This window comes from Phocoena phocoena, chromosome 3 (assembly GCF_963924675.1).
Source record: "Phocoena phocoena chromosome 3, mPhoPho1.1, whole genome shotgun sequence".
Classification (NCBI taxonomy): Eukaryota; Metazoa; Chordata; class Mammalia; order Artiodactyla; family Phocoenidae; genus Phocoena; species Phocoena phocoena.
Genome location: NC_089221.1, coordinates 59,277,686 through 59,297,819, shown reverse-complemented (window position 1 = coordinate 59,297,819; position 20,134 = coordinate 59,277,686). Strand labels below are relative to the sequence as shown.

Sequence of the window (20,134 nt, the reverse complement as noted above, 5' to 3'; positions counted from 1 at the left end):
ATGTCAGTACAAGGTATGGAAGCAGGGAGCAAGGTAAACTGCATCTCTGAGTTGATGCTAACTGTTGTGCCTGGTGTCTCATCTCTTTGTAGGTGAGAACTCTTGGGGAGAGAGTGGTTCTGTATGTTCTGAATCGAATTATTTATAGAAAGCAGGAAATGGAGAGAAATGAGATCCCATTCCTGTGTCATAGCAGTACTGATTATGCTAAGATTCTGTGGAAGAAAGGAGAGGCCATTGGGTTTTATTCAGTTAAGCCTACAGGTGAGTCTTTAAAAGTTATTTAAAATATATATTATGTAAACCCACTTTTTGGACCCCAACTGTATCAATGTCCCTTTTAAATTAGTATCTAGAGTACGAATTGAGATGATTTTACTCAGTATTTCTTGGGAGTACTTTGATTCTATGTAAGTGAGGATTGGTTAGGAAAGTCTTTTGAAAAAAAAGTAAACATTTAACAGAGTGGAAAATTTGTCCACGTATGTGGACAGAGAGTTGTATGTTGAGCCTTGTCTTCTTTCCCTCTTGTTTCCTTCCCTTTATTTAAAGGTCTTTGTTTTACTTTGATTCCTGCTGCTATCACTACTACTGGCTCGTTTTAAATCCCCTGTCTACCTGTGGACCAAATGCGTAGGCTTTTTCTTCTAGTGTAGCTGATTCAGCCTGATATAGTAAAGCAGCTAAAGCAAAGTACTTTAATATATTTAGAGAATCCAAACAGCTTTGAAATAGTCAATCTTGTAAAGTTTTTATTTCTGATCCTAAGACCCAACTATACCCTTTTCCTGAAAGACTAGTGCAGCTTCATCTTGCTTTACCTGTTTTCCTGTTCATTCAGTTCCCTAGAGCTACTGGAGCCAGAAAAATCAAACCTGCTTACTCCATGTACACATATACCCCACACCTTACAACCACTACACAACAAAGGCAGCCTTGTTCTGTGCCTTGGCCAAAAGACCTTTCACAGAGAGTACTCACATTATTTTTGTCTTTTTAATATTTCACACTTGCCAAATTTAGCTCTTATGGTCAGATGCAGTCTAAAGATAATACCAAATTTCCCGCTAATTTGAAGGACAGTTGTGACTAATACCTTAATAGAATAATTAGTACACATTTATGATGAGAACATCAGTCATGATGAGTATGAGTACATATAGTCAGTAAAAGGAAGGTCACTTTTTCTCAATAAAAAACTATGATCAGTTTTAAATGTTTTTGCTGTTTAGTAAATACTTTAACTCTCCCTTAATACGCTATTTTATTCTTGTATAAATTTGAAGTAGAACCAATCATTTACACAACTTCAGAAAGATATCATCATACAGAGGCAGAATAATAATGTTTGTTAAATGGAAGCTTAGTGCTGCATTGCATAAAAGGCATCACTTTATTGTTTTTAAAATGTTTTCATGAGTTTGAGGCTGGAATATGGTTTAATTACTTTATGCTTTATTTTATACAAGTAATTCCTATGGAATTGGAGGCTTTTTGCTGCTCACGCTGGCTGCAGCGGGGTTCCTACTTGAAAGTAGCTCATAGACATTTGAAGTACATAAGAGTTTATGCTTTCTCATTTAGAGCATCTGTAGATGAAAGATATACAGTTAAGAAAGGACATAGCATTCCCCCCTCAGTATTTCTGATCAGTATTTGATTCCAGGCATTGGCTCCTCTTTGCTTTCTGTGTTTTGGGGGCTCCTCCACTCTTTGGGACGTGGCTTCTATTTTTACTTTTTCTGTTAGTCAACTCAGTTTTATATGCTGGAGCTTCCAAGTACTACTTGTCTACCCCTTTTAGCACCTTCCATACTTCTCTACTAATTGCCTTACTTCCTTACTATTTATTTCAGTGTTTTCCTGCTTTAATCTCTGGCTCTCATCTGCCAAAGAACAGTGGCATTAGATGTGCTTATGCTAGCCTTTGGTTCAGTAACCATCTAATTCAGTCTGGCAGTGTTTTTTTCTACAAAGTAAACCCAAACAGAATAATTTGAAAAAAATTGTCCAAAACAAATACTGAAACACTTTGTGATATAAGTATTCCTAATGTACATATCAGGAAAAAACTGTACCAGTAGCAAAAAGATAAAATCTTTATTAAATACATTTGTAGTTGAATAAAAGCCTTATGATATCACTTATTATTTATGATTTTTTTTTTTTTGCGGTACGCGGGCCTCTCACTGTTGTGGCCTCTCCTGTCGTGGAGCACAGGCTCCAGACGCGCAGGCTCAGCGGCCATGGCTCGTGGGCCCAGCCGCTCCGCAGCATGTGGGATCTTCCTGGACCAGGGCACAAACCCATGTCCCCTGCATCGCCAGGCGGACTCTCAACCACCGTGCCACCAGGGAAGCCCTATTTATGATTTTTAAAAATAAAATAGCAAATCAGTATATAGGGATATTAGTTGGAACATAAAAATAGCCTTGATATATAAGAGGGGACTTGGTTTATGAGGTCAAATCCTATTATAGTATAATGAAATTCAAGAAAGTATATAAATTTTTTTTTTGCCCGAAATAAAGAGATTACTATGAGGGATGTATAGTTTGTTTGTTTCTTGGGTTAGGTAGATGTCAGATCATTAAAAATAGTTTTTAACAGTAGGTCATTGTGTAATATCTGGTACATAACTCTAAAGGGAACTTGCAGAATTGAGTAACATCACTATAATAAGATTTTCTGGTCCCTTCTGTGGTTATTAAGCATTTTAATCTATAAAAATAAAAAATAGGAACAGGGTTAATGCTGAACCTTGTCACATTCTGGTAGTAATATTTGTTCATGGACTCATAAACTGAAAAAAAAAAAAAAAAGGTAAGCTCCATGTATTTCGTTGAGATGTATTTTCAATAAAACTTTATTTTTTGCTGAATAATTAGTTTTCCCAATGTATAATAGTTTTCCAAATGTATAATCTACTTGTGTTTTGATCCATCATATACTAATATTAATTATAATGATAACTCAGAATTTCTTTTGAATTGATACTTAGAATCTTATGGTCACAAGAAACTTAAAAAATGTATATTTTTGTATACAGATACGTTTTGCAGAGAAGAATGATTAGATAATCAATATATAATCCAAGTATAAAAATATATTACATTAGGGTAATAGTCTGTAGTATAAATATAATAGAAATAGAAGGTCAGGGGTGGGGAAGGAACAATGTAAGCTTTTTGAGTGTTAAGAGTGGTTAGTTCAATAGTAAAGGAACAGGTTGTTCAATGGATGATGACAGTTATCAAATCAAATTGATAATAGTTTTTAGGGTCCATTTGATGCATTTAAAAGAGTAGTGATATAGTGTTTTTCTTTAATCAATATTGTTTAATTGAAAAGGGAAACATAGTAAATTTACATAGCAAATCCTGGCAGATACCATGTTAACTAATAGATCATGGTTAACATCACCAGCAATGAGATACATCATGATCAGAGACCCCAATTTATGATGTAGTGAGAAGGACATAACGTCATTTCTGAGGTATTTTTGCCCAAAATGCATAACCTCAATTTTATAATGAGAAAACATTAGACAAAGCCAAATTGAAGGTTATTTTACAAAATAACTGATCAGTAGCCTCCAAAAGTATCAAGATCATGAAAGACAGGGAAAGGTGGAGGAATTATCAAAGATCAGAGTTGGGACATTAAACTAAATACCATATGGAATCTTTGATTGGATTCTGAAAGAGAAAAATTAGTAGAAAAACTGGCAGAGTTTGAATAAGGCCTGTAGTTTAGCTAATAGTATTTTATTAATGTTGATTTTCTGGTTTTGATAACAGTACTCTGGCTATGTAAGATGTTAACATTAGGGGAATCTGGGTGAAGGGTATGTGGGAACTCTTTGTATATTTTTGCAACTTTTCTGTAAGTCTAAAGTTATTTTTATGATAAATAGTTGTTAAAAAGTTAATGTTATAAGATGTTAGAAATTACATTCTTTGTAATTATTGAAACTTAAGATGGAAATTTTAAATGTTACCAAAATGTGTGAATACATGCCATCTATTTCAATATTATTTAATGGTTACATGAGCAAAAAAGTACTCTGAGGAATTTGACTGGGCCAAGAGAAAAAATATTCTAAAAATACCAGGATAAATGGTTCCCCTGGGAAAGGGCCCAGTCATTGTCAGCAATCCCCACCTCACACGATGATACTTTTTAATGTCTCATTCTTTTTTTTAAAAAATATTTATTTGGCTGAGTCAGGTCTTAGTTGCAGCACATGGGATCTTTGTTGCAGCACACGGGATCTTTGTTGCAGCATGTGGGATCTTTTGTTGTGGTGCACGGGCTTCTCTAGTTGCAGCCTGCAGGCTCTCTCTAGTTGTGGCGTGTGGGCTCAGTAGTTGCGGCACACAGGCTCTCTACTTGTGTGTGGGCTCAGTAGTTGTGGCTTGCAGGCTCTCTAGTTGTGGTGCACGGGCTCAGCAGTTGTGGTGTGCGGGCTCTCTAGTTGTGGTGTGTAGGCCCAGTAGTTGTGGTGCACGGGCTCAGTAGTTGCGGCACTTGGGCTGTCTAATATGGTGCACAGGCTCAGTAGTTGCAGCACATGGGTTCTCTAGTTGTGGTGTGTGGGCTCAGTAGTTGTGGTGTGCGGACTTAGTTGCCCTGTAGTATGTGGGATCTTAGTTCCCCAACTGGGGATCGAACCCGTATCGCCTGCATTGGAAGGCAGATTCTTAACCACTGGACCATCAGGGAAGTCTCTAATGTTTCATTCTTAACAATGAACAAATAGCTTAGTTAGGAAAAGTCACTGATATGAAAGATGGAGATCAAAACCAAAAAAGAATAAAAGCAATTTGGAAGAGACAGACAATGCAAAAACAAACAAAACAACTCAATATTTGTGGAACGTAAGAGTAGTTAGTACATTCATAATGGGAACAAGATATATTAAAAGAATGTCCATAGAGCTCTTAGAAATTAAAAACTCAGTATAAGGGAGATAAAGTTGATGTTGATTAGAAAGGAGAACAATCATAACAGCAACAAACCCTAAATGATGGAAAATAGGAAAGAAAAGATAAAATTAGAGGAGCAGTCTGCATGATAGTTGTTTCAGGAGAGAACAGAGAAACTGGAGGGGAAGAAATCACCAATGAAGTCGTTCAAGAAAAGTCTCAGAATTATAGAACATGTATTTCCAAGTTAAAAAGGCCCATTGAACATCCATCACAATGAATGAATTAAAATAGGCCCATGCTGAGGTAGATTGTTGCAAAATTTCGGAGCATCTGGGATAGAGAAAAGATTCTGTAATCCTGTACAGAGTGAGAGGGGGAATTTATACAAAGGATCAAGAATCATAATGATTAGATTTCTCAAAAGCAGCACCACACTGAACATTAGAAGTGGAACAGTGCCTCTAAGATACTGGGAGAAAGTGATTTCCAATATAATTCTATGCCCAAATAATGAATGAAGTATGAGAGTGACAGAAGGAAATTTCTACATGGTTAATTTAAAAAAAAATTTTTTTTTTTAATCTCTCATGCATCATTTTTCAGGAAGCTAACAGAATTTATGCTCTACTAAAATAAGGAAGTAAGTCAGGAAAGAATGATACCAGATCAGGAAACTAAGGAGAGAAATATCCCCACATCACAGCTGTTTGATAGTTCTGAAGCTGCTCTGTCCAGATTGGTAGCCACTAGCTTTATGTGACTATTTAAATGAAAATTAATTAAAATGAAATAAAATTTAAAATTCAGTTTCTCAGTCATACTAGCCACTGTGTAAGTGTTCAGTAGCCACATGTGGCTAGTGGCTACCACATTGAACAGAGAGATATAGAACATTTCCATCAATGCAGAAAGTTCTTTTGGACAGCACTTTTCTAGAGATTGACTAATCTAGATTGTAGTAAGTCAGAAAGCTCTGGGTCATTGATTCAAGGATATGGAATACCTGATGTGTTTGCATTTACCAAGATAAGTGTTAACAGTCGTGGGAGACTTTGGGGGGTAAGTTAGAGGTAAATACTAAATAATGAGTGATAAACCATTATTAAGGCAAATCAAAAAGCAGTGCAGGAAGAAAGAAAAGCAGTGCAGGAAAGGGAAAGCAATCATGATATACTACATGGCTCATTTATCAAAAGTGTGTGTGTATGTGTAATGTAAATGCTGAAAATTGACCTAGCCAAAATTATAAATTACTGTATTGGGGTAATAGGGCAGGGCATGTATAGGAAGTATGGTGATGGTGTATTGGGAGTAGGGTATGTACATGTATATAGAAGCTAAATTCTCATCTTCCACACTGGGAAGCCAGTTGATTATGCCTAAAATGGAAAAAGCAAGAAGTAGTAAGTTACTTAGAGTTACGGGGGTAAATACCGAAAAAGACCAAAGTGTGCATTTCTGGGGGATGGAAAGTGTGTTTGTATGTGTGGATCAGGGAGGCAGTCACAGGATGTTTTTTTCCCCAACAAATCTTAGAGGACTGTTGTATGCTAACAATGTACATGTAAAACTTTGATTAAAAGTAAGAAGTGAACATGATCAGAGAAGGAACTATTCCCAGAGTCTAATCAGTGTCTACCGCAAAACTAGATGAAGTTTATAAATCCTCACAGGGCCTATGTTGATCACGTCCCCCTGTTAAAAGGGCTGTGCTAACTAGAAAACTGCTAAGGAAAAAAATCTCGTACAGGTATGAAAAATAAGAAAACCACTTGTTAATTCAGTGGAAGTTCTATTAACTGTCCTATGTCAAGAAATACAAAAGACATAAATGTGTATAAATCAGATATCACATTTTAGTGTAGACAAGCTGAGAAAAAAGCCAAATGGAGGACACTATCATTAGGTGTTATTTTGGATTTTTTTTTTTTTTTTTTTTTTGCGGTACATGGGCCCCTCACTGTTGTGGCCTCTCCCGTTGCCGAGCACAGGCTCCGGACGCGCAGGCTCAGCGGCCATGGCTCATAGGCACAGCCGCTCCATGGCATGTGGGATCCTCCCGGACCAGGACACGAACCCATGCCCCCTGCATCGGCAGGCAGACTCTCGACCACTGCGCCACCAGGGAAGCCCTGGAAATATTATTTGGCCTCAACTGTGAATCACCTTGGTCCAGTTTGAAGACTCATGTTTTGGAAAAGCACAAGAACCATATGGGAGAAGCAGAATCTAATCAACAACTACTTTAAAATCAGTTTTGTTGATTCACTTCTAAAGGGAATTATGATCAATACCAGGAGACATAGTTTTGGTTTTTGTAATTTCCATTTGAAATAATTTATAGTGGAAGCATTCTTTCCTCTCTTCATTTGCTAGTTAGCTTTCCTTATGACTTTCCAACCTTTTTACTGAGAGCTATAGCTATGATCTTACCTCCTCTTTTGGGCAGATCACTCACTTTCTGTTCACTGAAATTCAGATATCTGGCCCTTCTGTTTTAAGTTTACTTAAGGAATAACAAAACTGTGATATAAAATGATAAGTATTGATCATACATATAGCTAAAGGCAAAACATAGTGGAAGTTTGTGTTTGAGAAGGGTTGAGGTTTTATTTTAGGGCCTTGAGACTGTCTAGGCTTAATCCTTTTCTTAAGGTGGTGAGCAAAGGCATGGGGGAGTCCCACTGTACTCTGTGGCTGCCTGAAATGTATCATTGGGAAATGAGGTGGGTACTTTGTTTTCAGGTCAAGTTTTAGCCATCTTAAAAAGCATATACTTCCCAATAAGGTTTCTGTTTATTGGGGAGGTAGGGCTGATTCCATTCTCAGTAGAGACACAAAAATGACTGGTCATGAGGTGAGCCTTCAAAGCACCAAAAGTCTAGTGGATGAGACAGAAAACTAGTTACCTAACCAAAATTCAGTTTGATAAGTACTATATTTGAGGTATCAACAGTAGTAGTCATGGAAGAATGGGGCAGTTAATTTTGCCTGGAGGAAGGTGTCACTGAGAAAGAGATATTTAAAAGTGGCTTTGAAGGATAAGTAGGATGTCAGTAGGCAGAGAAGGGGAAAGAAAAGGAAAATTCTTACTGAACAGATGAATGGAATATAAATGTGAAAAAAGGAACAGAATCATGGAAGTTCAAAGTGTATTTATAACACCACCTTGAGCAAGCTGGTGGGACTAAAAGGATTGTAGGGTGGGGAGAGGTAAAGATGGAGGTCCCCTTGTGAAGGTTCTTAAATGCCATACTAAACATTGGAACTTCATCTTATTGGCACAAAGTGATCAAAGAATTTTATTTAAGGGCATCATGATTAAATATTTTAGGGAGATAATTTTTGTAGCACTTGGTGATGGATAAAGAAATTGTGTTCTGAAGTCAGGGACTTCGATTAAAAGAGCTATTTCAGTCATCCAGGTGAAGGAAGGACCAATCTAGGAAAGAGGCAATAGGGATAAAGAAGGAAACAGATTTGAGGGAGATTTCTGGATGGACACAGTGAGGTGACTTCAGTGCGTGTGTGTGGGAAGGGGAAGGGAGGAACCAGTGATGAATCTTGAGGGTTTTGACTCGGGTGCCTAGGTGGGAAGCTGTTAACTAAAATTGGGAATATACGAGCAGTGGATTTGGTAATACTTGAGTTCGGATTTGATATGTTAAGTTCAGTGTTCCTATGGGACATATAAGTAGAGATACGTAGTTAGAGATGTAAAGTGGACCACATGGGGGAGATGTGGATATTTGTGTGGGCCACAGAAGTTAGTGTAATCTTAAAATGTGAATGAGGTCAGTCAAAACTATTGTATAACATGAGTATGTGTATTTGTCAATATTGGTGTTAGGCTATAAGTTACTGAAAATAGCCTGAGATAAGCAAACATAACTGTGAAAGGAGTCTGCCAGCAAAAGGTACTATCTGCTGAGATGCAAAGTTGATTTCCTGAAAGTTGAAAAGGAAATGTTAATCTACTGGGAGAAAAGAGAAAGCAGAAAGTTAGCTGAGGCTGCTAGCTCTCTACCAAATATTTGTGCTTCCTCTTCTGTATTCTTGTCATTGGCAGCAACTGTCCAATCCGGGATTATGTTTTTCAGTTGCTTTCACAAGTAGGTGGGGCTGTGTGACTAATTCTTCCCATAGTAATGAGAGAAATGATATGTATGACATCAGAGCAGAATGGTTAAGATGCATTCCTTTTCCTCATCTGTCTGCTAAATGCAAAAGATTCTGAAGAGCTAGGGGATGGAGAAGCCACAAGATAGAAGGAACGTGAGTTCCTGTGTTACTGTGAGGGCCCCCAGTGAACCGTGCTTCCAGTATTTATGGCCTTGTGTAACCTGCTTGAATCTGTTGGCCCTGTGACTTGCTTTAACCAGTAGACTGCAGCACAAGTGACACTGTCCTAAACCTTAAGAAGCCTGGTAGTTTCCACTTTGGTACTCTTAGAGACTAGTCACCGTGGAAGAAAGTTCAGGGTGTTTCAGAAAGAACAAGAAGGACGGTTTGGCCAGAGTAGAGGGAGTGAGTGATATGGGGATGGAGAGAGACCGGCACATATCCTGACATGTCCAGTAGGCCAAGGAAAGAGTCTAAATTTCACTCTGTGGGTGATAGGAATCCAGTGGAGGATTTTAAGCATGGGCATGACACAATCTGATTGGCGTTTTAAAAAAGGTAGCTCTGTCGTGTAGAAAACCAGAAAGAGAGGTGGCAGGGTTAGGAGCTACGTTAGTTAAGAGATTATTATTGCAGAAAACCCTGGTGAGAGGTGATGGTGGCTCGGGCAAGGGAGAAGGGGGTAGAAGTCATCATAATTGAGATAAATTATGAAGTTATTGCTGCGGTGTTTCTGATGGATTGTACATGGCCTATGAAGGAAGAGTCAGGGCTGAGATCTCATGTTTTGCTCTGAGCCACTGGTAGAATGGTGATGAGATTTACTGAAAAATCAGTAAACAGGAGGGGAGAAGCAGGTTTGGGGAGTATATGAAAAATCTAATTATAAATGGTTTATTGGAGTCACATGTATAAATTTTGTTGCTTATTTATATTTTTACAGCTTTATTAAGGTTTATTTATATAGCATACAATTCACACATGTAAAGTATACAATTCAATTTTTTTTAGTGTATTCACAGAATTGTACAACTTTCACTGTAACCAATTTTCGATCACTTTCGTCACCACAAAAAAAACCCTGCCCTGTACTCGTTAACAGTCACTCTCCATTCCCTCCCCACCCTCGGTACCTGTCCCTAGGCGACCACTAATCTGCTTATAGATTTCTGTCCCTGTAGATTTGCCTGTTCTGGACATTTCATGTAAATGAAATCATACAATCAGAATAGTTTTTTGTATCTGACTTCTTTTGTTTAGCATACTGTTTTCACGTTTCATCCATTCTTGAATCAGCACTTCATTCCTTTTTATGGCCAAATAGTATTCCCTTGTATGGATATTCTAATATTGTCTTTTATCATTTGATGGACTTTTGAGTTGTTTTTATGATTTTGCCATTATGAATAATGCTGCTATGAAGATTTGTGTAGACGTTTTTATTTCCCGTGGTTATATACCTAAGAGTGGAATTCCAGGTTCATATGGTAACTCTAAATTTAGCCTTTTGAGGAACTGTCAGACTGTTTTCTAAAGCAACCGCACCGTTTTACATTCCCACCAGCGATGTACCAGGACTGCAGTTTCTGCACATCCTTGCCGATACTTTTTTAAATGCTTTCAGAGAATATTTAATGACATGGGAAAATAGACTATTTAAGAAAAAGTAAACATGATATAAAGCAATGATTCTTTTTGTTCAGCAAAAGTATATAGATGCACAGAAAATTGTGAAAAAATAAGCATTTCATTTAAGCATTGCATTGTGAGCCAACACTTATTTTTATCTATGTTTTTTTTTTTTTTTTTTTTTTTGCGGTACGTGGGCCTCTCACTGTTGTGGCCTCTCCCGTTGCGGAGCACAGGCTCTGGAGGCGCAGGCTCAGCAGCCATGGCTCACGGACCCAGCCGCTCCGCGGCATGTGGGATCTTCCCGGACCGGGTCACGAACCCATGTCCCCTGCATTGGCAGGCAGACTCTCAACCATTGCGCCACCAGGGAAGCCCTATCTATGTTTTTGACTATAGCCAACCTGGTAGGTGTGAAGTGGCATGGCATTGTCATTTTGATTTGCATTTCCTAAATGGCTAAGGATGTTGAGCATCTTTTCATGTGCGTATTTGCTCTTTATATGTCTTTGGGATGTCTATTCAAATCCTTTGCCCATTTTTAAATCGAGTTGGTCTTTTAAAAAAAAATCTTCCCCCCCCCAGCTTTATTGTGGTATAAGTGACATACAAAAACTTGACCATATTTAAAGTTTACAATTTGTTGTATTTTTACTTAATTATACAGCTGTGATACTATCACCACAATCAAGATAATGAACACATCTGTTACCCCCAAAAGTTTCTTTGTGCATATTTGTAACCATCCTTCCTTCCCCCTGTTTGACCCCAAGCAAACAGTTATTTGCTGTCTATTATTATATATTAGCCTGCTTTTTCTGGAATTTTATAAAATGGAATCATACAGTATATACATTTTTTTTTTAGTTTGTGTTCTTTCAGAATAGCTATTTTGAGATCCATCCTACTATAATTCATATATCATCAAATTCACCCTGAAGTGATTCTGAGTATATTCACAGAGTTGTACAGCCATCACTACTGTCTAATTTGAGAACATTTTCATCACCTCAGGAATTTCTGTACCCATTAGCTATCACTCCTCATTTCCTTTACCCTGAAATTCCTGGAAACCACTAATCTCCTTTCTGTCTAGATTATTTATCTTAAAAAATGTTTTGTAATCTTTATTGTGGTAAGAACACTTAACATAAGATCTACTCTCAACAGATTTTTAACTGTAGATTACAACACTGCTGACTATAGGTGTAATGTTATACAGCAGGTCTCTAGAACTGGCCTTACTGAAGCTTTAAACCTATTGATTAACAGCTCCCCAATTCCCCCTCACCCTGCCCTTGGCAACCGTTGTTCTGCTCTCTGCTTCTGTGAGTTTGACTATTTTAAATGCCTCATATAATTGGAATCATGCAGTATTTGTCCTGTGACTGGCTTATTTCACTTAGCATAATGTCCTCAAGGTTGATCCATGTTGTATATTGCAGGATTTACTTTTTTTTTTTGAGGCTGAATATTATTCTGTTGTATATATATATACCGTATTTTTTTTATCCATCATCCATCAGTGGACATTTAGGTTTTACCACATCTTGGCTATTGTGAATAGTGCTGGATTGTTAATATCTCTTTGAGATCCTGATTTCAATTATTTTGGATATATACCCAGAAGTGGGATTTCTGGATCATGTGGTAGTTCTATTTTTAATATTTTGAGGAACCTCTATACTGTTTTTCATAGTGGCTGCACCATTTTGCATTCCCATTAACAGTATACAAAGGTTCCAGTTTTCCATATCTTTGCCAGCATTTGTTGTCTTCATTGTTTTTGTTTTTGTTTTTTTGATAATAGCAATCCTGACAGGTATGAGGTGATACCTCATTTGATTTGCCATTTCCCTGATGATTAGTGACATTGAACATTTTTTATATACCTGTTGGCCATTTGTATGTCTTTGGAGAAATGTCTGTTAAATCCTTAACCCATTTTTTTTTTTTTTTTTTTTTTTTTTTTTTGCGGTACGCGGGCCTCTCACTATTGTGGCCTCTCCTGTTGCAGAGCACAGGCTCCAGATGCGCAGGCTCAGCGGCCATGGCTCACGGGCCCAGCCGCTCCGCAGCATGTGGGATCTTCCCAGACCGGGGCCCAAACCTGTGTCCCCTGCATCGGCAGGCGGACTCTCAACCACTGCGCCACCAGGGAAGCCCTTCAACCCATTTTTAAATTGGGTTTTGTGTTTTTACTATTGAGTTGTAAGCATTTTTCATACATTCTAGATACAAGTCCCTTACCAGATATATAATTTGAAAGTATTTTCTCTCATTTTTTGGGTTGTCTTTTTACTTTCTTGATGGTATCCTTTGAAGCACTAGTTTTGATAAAATCCAATTATCTTCTTTTTACGTGTCACTTTTGCTTTTGGTGGTGTAGGGCTTTTGGTGTTGTAGCTAAGAAGGCTTTTCCTACCCCAAGGTGATGAAGATTTACTTCTGTGTTTTCTTCGAAGATTTTATAGTTTTAGCACTTAAAGTTATGTTTATGATCCATTTGCAGTTAATTTTTGTATATGGTCTGAGGAAAGGGGGAGGGGTCCAACATCATTTTTTTGCATATAGGGATATCCAGTTGTCCCAGCACCATTCATTTAAAAAGACTATTCTGTTCCCATAGAAATGCCTTGGGACTCCTGTTGAAAATCAGTTGACCATAAATAAGAGGTTTTGCTTCTGGAACTTCTGTTCTGTTGGTCTCTGTTTATTCTTGTGCCAATATCACACTGGCTTGATTACTGTATGTAGCTTTGTAAGTTTTAAAATGGGAAGTGTGAGTCTTCCAACTTTGTTCTTCTTTGTTAAGATTGTTTTGGCTGTTTGTGTTTTTTTTGCGTTTCCATATGATTTTTAGGATTACTTTGTCAATTTCTGCAAAAAATCCAGCTGAGATTTTGAACCTGTAGGTCCGTTTGGGGAGTATTGACATTTTAACAGTGTTGTCTTCTGAACCATGAACATGGGATGTCTTTCCATTTATTTAAGTGTTCTTTTTTTTTTTTTTTTAATTTTATTTGTTTTTGGCTGCATTGGGTCTTTGTTGCTGTGCCTGAGGTTTCTCTAGTTGCGGCGAGTGGGGGCTGCTCTTCGTTGCGGTGCGTGGGCTTCTCATTGTGGTGGCTTCTCTTGTTGTCGGAGCACGGGCTCTAGGCACATGGGCTTCAGTAGTTGTGGTGCACAGGCTCTAGAGCACAGGCTTCAGTAGTTGTGGCGCACGGGCTTAGTTGCTCTGCGGCATGTGGGATCTTCCCGGACCAGGGCTTGAACCTGTGTCCCTTGAATTGGCAGGTGGATTCTTAACCACTGTGCCACCAGGGAAGCCCTATTTAAGTGTTTCTTAATTTCTTTTAAATGTTTATAGTTTTCAGTATACAAGTTTTGTACTTTTGTTAAATTTATTCCTAAGAATTTTATTATTTGTTGATGCTATTGTAAGTGGAATTGTTTTCTTAGTTTCATTTTCAGATTGCTCATTGCTGGTGTATAGAAATACAATTGATTTTTCTTTTTTGGCTGGCCTGCGTGGCATGTGGGTTCCTAGTTCCCTGACCAGGGATTGAACCTGTGCCCCCTGCAGTGGAAGCCTGGGGTCTTAACCACTGGACTGCCAGGGAGGTCCCCAACTGATTTTTGTATATTGATCTTATATCCTGTAACCTTGCCGAACTTGTAAAAAAAATCAGTTTTGATAATTTTTTAGTGGATTTCTGGGACTTCGCTGGTGATCCAGTAGTTAAGACTTCGTGCTTCCAATGCAGTGGGCCTAGGTTTGATCCCTGGTCAGGGAACTATATCCTGTATGCCTCAACTAAAAGATCCCGCACTTGGCAACAAAGATCCCACGTGCCACAACTAAGACCCAGTGCAGCCAATAAATAAATATTTAAAAAAAAATAATAATTTTTTAGTGGTTTTCTTAAGATGAAAATCTTAAGGTCTATATACAAGATCATGTCATCTGTGAATGTGGTTTTACTTCTTTCTTTCCAATCTGGGTGCCTTTAATTTCCCTTTCTTGCCTAATTGCCCTGGCTAGAACCTCCTTACCATGTTGAGTAGAAGTGGCGAGGATAAACATTTTTATCTTGTTCCTCATCTTAGGGAGAAACATCCAGACTTTCACCATTAAGTGTGATGTTTGTTAGCTGTGGGTTGTTCATAGATCCCTTGTCAGGTTGAGGATGTTGAGTATTTTTATCATGAATGTACTGAATTTTGCTTTGTCTTTGGAGATGATCATGTGTTTTTTGTTGTATTTACATTTATATGAGCTCTTCCATTCATCTTGTAGTAAGTCTCATGTATTACAGAAATAAAAGTTTAGTGGTCATGAGCATTTGGATAAATGGTAGACGGCTTTAGAGTAGGTGAGATTACCCAGAGAGAGCATGTAGAAAAAGAAGGTGGCCAAAAGTGGTCCTCTGAGGAATATAAATATTCAAGCTGCCATATGCAATGCTAAATTTAATTTTATTTCAATTAGTAGATTTATTTTAATGAAAACTTCATCTAAGTTAGGAGGTTGTGGTTTTTACTTTACTAAGTGTGCAATTAAACTGCAGCTGTTGATGTGTCTGAAGAATCTCTGGTAACAGGGCAGAGGTTTTCTGCCCTTTATTTGATTGCTTTGTATCAGGGTAGAACCTGATACAAATACAAAAATAAGTATTGAAGGTGTGGGCAAAAGAGAATTAGCATGATTTTTTGAAATGAATATGTACATGGTGAGTAAATGGTTACACTTTGTGAACACTATTAGTTCCATAAATGGATCATTTGAACACTATTAGATGCTGGACTTTACCTTTTCTCTACTTAAAGGAATGTTTGTGTAAAAACAGAAAAAAAAAATAATTTGTGGGAAATTTACTTCAGATAGTTGGTATTCTGAGGCACGCATAATAGTAAATAGCAACAGATCCTCAGATGGTATTGAGAACTAAATAGTGCTTTCTCTTCTCATTTTTGCTTTGTCCTTTGAATTACTGCTACTTCTAAAGTAATGTCTCCTTTGATTTCATTATCACTTCTGGCAGTTACTATGAGAAAACTCTGATTTTAAGGCATTAAAAACTGATAATGGTCACAGTAGCCTTGTTGGTGAGACTACCTGTTAGATTCTTTAAAAATTTATTTATTTATTTTGGCTTTATTGAATATAATTGATAATTTGAAGTTGTATATGTTTAATGTGTATAACTTGATGATCTGATGTACGTTGTGAAATATTCACCAAAATCAAGATAATTAATATATTTATTGCCTCATATGGTTACCATTTTCTTTCTTTTTTTTTTCTTGAGGTGCTAATGCTTAAGATCTACCTTTTTAGTAAATTGAAAGTATATAATACAATATTGTTAACTAAATCACTATATAAGACATTTTGACCCTTAGCAGTATCCGAACTGAATGTCAGCAGTTAAGATCTAAGTACGTAGCAATGTGCATTAACTATTCTGAATTTAAGTTAGTTGATAGTCTTAGAGTCCATTGCAAAAAGTTATTGAAGTTCTCCAATTTAATCATAAGTAATTCATTATTTGGTTGAACTAAAAAAATCCTTGTTATATTGACCAACTCATCAAATGATATGATTGGTAAAAGTTAATTTGTGAGGTGTTTGTTACCTGAAATTTTGTTTCTTTCTTGAACTACGTTATTATAATTATCCAAAATCATGTGAATAATGTAACTGAGAATAATAGATTGTTTTACTTGAGGCACAAAAAAGTAGAATGTTGACTGATAGCTAACTATGAATTAATACTAAAATTAATAGAAAGTGGGCTGCCCCACCATGATGCCCTCAACTTATAAACTATCTTAAGATACATTACAGGTGCTTATACATCTATTTGGAGGGTCAAAACCCAAATCAGGGTTCTTAAAAGACAAATCAGAATAGCTCTGTAATGTAACAAGGAGAGACATATTTAATTACTACTACAAACATTTCTCCTGTTAAACCTTAAACGTACAAGATATTTTAAAACATATTCACAGCAGAAAGATTGCTGACTTAGCCATTTCTAAAACAGATGTTTCCATTTAGTCCTAATCCATAGTCCTTAAAAATTTGGAGAACTAATTCACTTCTTTGCCATCATTAAATAGATAACAAATGAGACTGTAATCACTAGGCAAAAAGTAAAGGGAAAAGATGAATATTTCACATTACTAAGGTTGGAATTAGATACTTCATGTATTATAATATAAACTATATACAATCACCAAATACTCTTTAAATTTGAAATTTTAATAGTTGATGAGTTTTAAAGCTGTGCAAGTCTATGGACAGTGATATGTATTCTAGTATATAGTTCATCAAATGGTTATAGTTGTTTTATCTTGTATGAGATACTGTTGGCAAACGTAAAATAAATAGCTCTTCTCATCATCTCGTATACATTATGATACGTAATAGCTGGAAAGCATTTTATATTATAAAACTTAAGTGTGTCTTTGACATTTTTCTTGATGTAAGAAAAACTAACCAATTTTAGATTTAACTCATGTTCTCTAAATGTATATACATATGTGGCCTTTTAAATGTGAAAAATTGTTGGATTTCTGTTTTATGACTGCAGGAAGCATATGTGCCTCGTTTCTTACCCAAAGCTACCAACTGCCAGTTCTTGATACAATGTTCGTAAGAAAGAAATATAGAGGCAAAGACTTTGGGCTTCATATGCTGGAGGACTTTGTTGATTCCTTTACAGAAGATGCACTGGGCTTGCGGTATCCACTGACCTCTCTCATGTACATAGGTAATTGGATTAAGATTTTAGAAAGTTAAACTTGTCTCAGTGTCACTTCTGACTTGTTTCTGCAGGATATTTTAAATGTGCATATATCAATATTAAGTAAATTATATTCCTTGGCTCTCTAGGGCTTAATTTTGCAAATGTGCCCTTACCTCCACATAAATGGCATTTTGGGGGTGTGGTAACTTTCTTAAAAAGTTGAAATATAATTCACATACCATAAAATTCACCCTCTTAAAGTGTACAATTCAGTGTTTCTTTATTATATTCACAGCTATGCAACCATAACCACTGTCTAATTCCAGGACATTCTCGTCACGCCAGAAAGAAAACCTGTACCAATTAGCAGTCACTCTTCTATTCCCCCATTCCTTTATCCCCTAGCAATCAACCACTAATCTATTTTCTGTGTTTATGGATTTACCTGTTCTGGACATTTCATATGAATGGAATTGTATGATGTAATTATATTGTAAGCCCTTTGTGTCTAGCTTCTTTCATTTTGCATAGATGTTTTCAAGGTTCATCCATGTTGTAGCATGAATCAGTGCTTCATTTTTTTCTTTTAATGACTGAGGAGTATTCCCTTGTGTGGATATGCCACATTTTGTTTATCCACCATCAGTTGATGGACTTCAGGATTGTTTCCCCTTTTTAGATATTACGAATAGTGTTACTTTGAACATTTGTGTAGCTTTTGTGTGGGCATTACTCTGGTGTATATACCTAGGCGTGGATGAAATTGCTTGGCCATAACCTTTTGAGGAATTGCCAGACTGTTTCCCAAAGCAACCACACCATTTTACGTTCTCATAAACATTGTATGAGAGTTACAATTTCTCCATATCTTCGCCAACACTCATTATTATTTGTCTTTTTTTTTTTTTTTTTTTTGCGGTACGCGGGCCTCTCACTGTCGTGGCCTCTCCCATTGCGGAGCACAGGCTCCGGATGCGCAGGTTCAGCGGCCATGGCTCATGGGCCCAGCTGCTTCACGGCATGTGGGATCTTCCCGGATCAGGGCACGAACCCGTGTCCCCTGCATCGGCAGGCAGACTCTCAACCACTGCACCACCAGGGGAGCCCTATTTGTCTTTTTTATTAGAGCCATCTCAGTGGATGTGGAGTGGCATCTCATTGTAGTTTTGATTTGCATTTGATGTTGAGCATCTTTTCATGTGCTTATTGGTCATTTATGTACCTCCTTTGGAAAAATGTCTATTTAGATCCTTTAACCATTCTTTCTTTGGCTTATTTGTCTGTGGTGGCTTTTTAAATTAAAAAAAAAAGAAATTTCAGATATACAAAAAAATATAAAGAATAAGGTAACAAATACTCATGTATCATCCAGCATGTACCATCCATGAGAAGTGGATCATTGCCAATATAAGTTGAACTTCTGTCCTATCCAATTAGCTTACTCCCTTCCCTGAAATAAGCACTATCCTCAATTTGGCATTTATTTTCCCCATGCATTTCTTAGACTTTTAATAAATACGTATACATCCTCCAACAATGTCATATTGTTTTACGTATTTAAAAAGTTCAGGGGATTCCCTGTCTGTGCAGTAGTTAGGACTTTGTGCTTTCACTGCCGAGGGCCCGGGGTTCAGTCCCTGGTTGGGGAACTAAGATCACACAAGCTGCTCAGTGCAGCAAAAAAAATAAAGAATTTTATATAAATAATATGTACTGTATGAATTCTTCTGTAGTTTTCCTTTTCTGTTCACCTTTATCATTATGAGATTCATTCCCGTGGATTCATGTAGCTCTATTTATTCTTTTTTAGTGCTGTTTAGTATTTCATTGTGTGGATATATTGTGTTGTGGTGTTTTAAAAGCAATTAGTGGATTTATGTTTGCATTTGTGTAAAGTCCATATAGCACTACTCTTTTCTTAATGAAGTAATATTTAACCTGGAAAGTAATTTATTAGAAAACTTTTATAAAATATAATTTACCATTGATTTTAACCTAACATCAGATATTTATTTCCACTGAAAAAATATTTTTGTTCTAAGTTTCTATTCCCCCTTTTAATACCAAAAATCCATAAAACAAGAGCCAAGTGTTGCATGTCCATCTTGAATCACAGTTTCTGTCTAGAGCCATACATGAGAATGGAATGAACCCTGTATACCCTTGGATAATATGAAAATGGATTTTCCTCTTAAAGTCTAATTATTACTTTACTAAATTTGGGAAGGAATGCAAACACATCTACTGCAGGCAGACTCTCTGTTACCCTTTTTTAGGATTCTCATGTTAAATAAATTGAATACCAAGTGAATTATAGGTGCTTATGTATTATGTAAGGTATCCTCTGCTATTTTAGTTATTTTATTTCAGGCAGAGGACTCGGTGTGGCCTGTTGGTTTTCTCCAGCTTTTCCCTTCCTAATAAGTATAGGAACTACAACCAGAAAACATGAGAAATATTGTCAAATATGTGGGGAAAAAGTGAGCACATGGTATCCTTGTGTCCACATATCGAGTGTCCAGATTAACAAATGTTAAGATTTTGCCATATTTGTTTTCATTTATTTTTTGGGAGACCTGAACAAAGCGTAGATACAGTTGATGTTCTCTTTGGACTCCTCCCTAACCCCATTCCCCTTTCTTCTTTCCTCCCCAGAGATAATTGTGTTCCTCAAGTTGGTGTATATCCTTCCTGCCC

The 20,134-nt window shown here is 36.9% G+C and overlaps 1 protein-coding gene across 2 annotated transcripts in view; it reads left to right on the top strand.

Moving 5' to 3' along the window:
• FAM169A (family with sequence similarity 169 member A) overlaps window positions 1–20,134 on the top strand; it is a 61,649-nt gene that overhangs the window by 23,123 nt on the left and 18,392 nt on the right. The window contains exons 5-6 of one of the 2 annotated variants that reach the window (XM_065874886.1): window positions 93–264; window positions 17,282–17,461. In XM_065874886.1, coding sequence (XP_065730958.1) covers window positions 93–264; window positions 17,282–17,461 — 352 coding nt within the window. The remainder of the gene's footprint in view (window positions 1–92; window positions 265–17,281; window positions 17,462–20,134) is intronic. The other variant, XM_065874887.1, reaches the window with a different exon arrangement.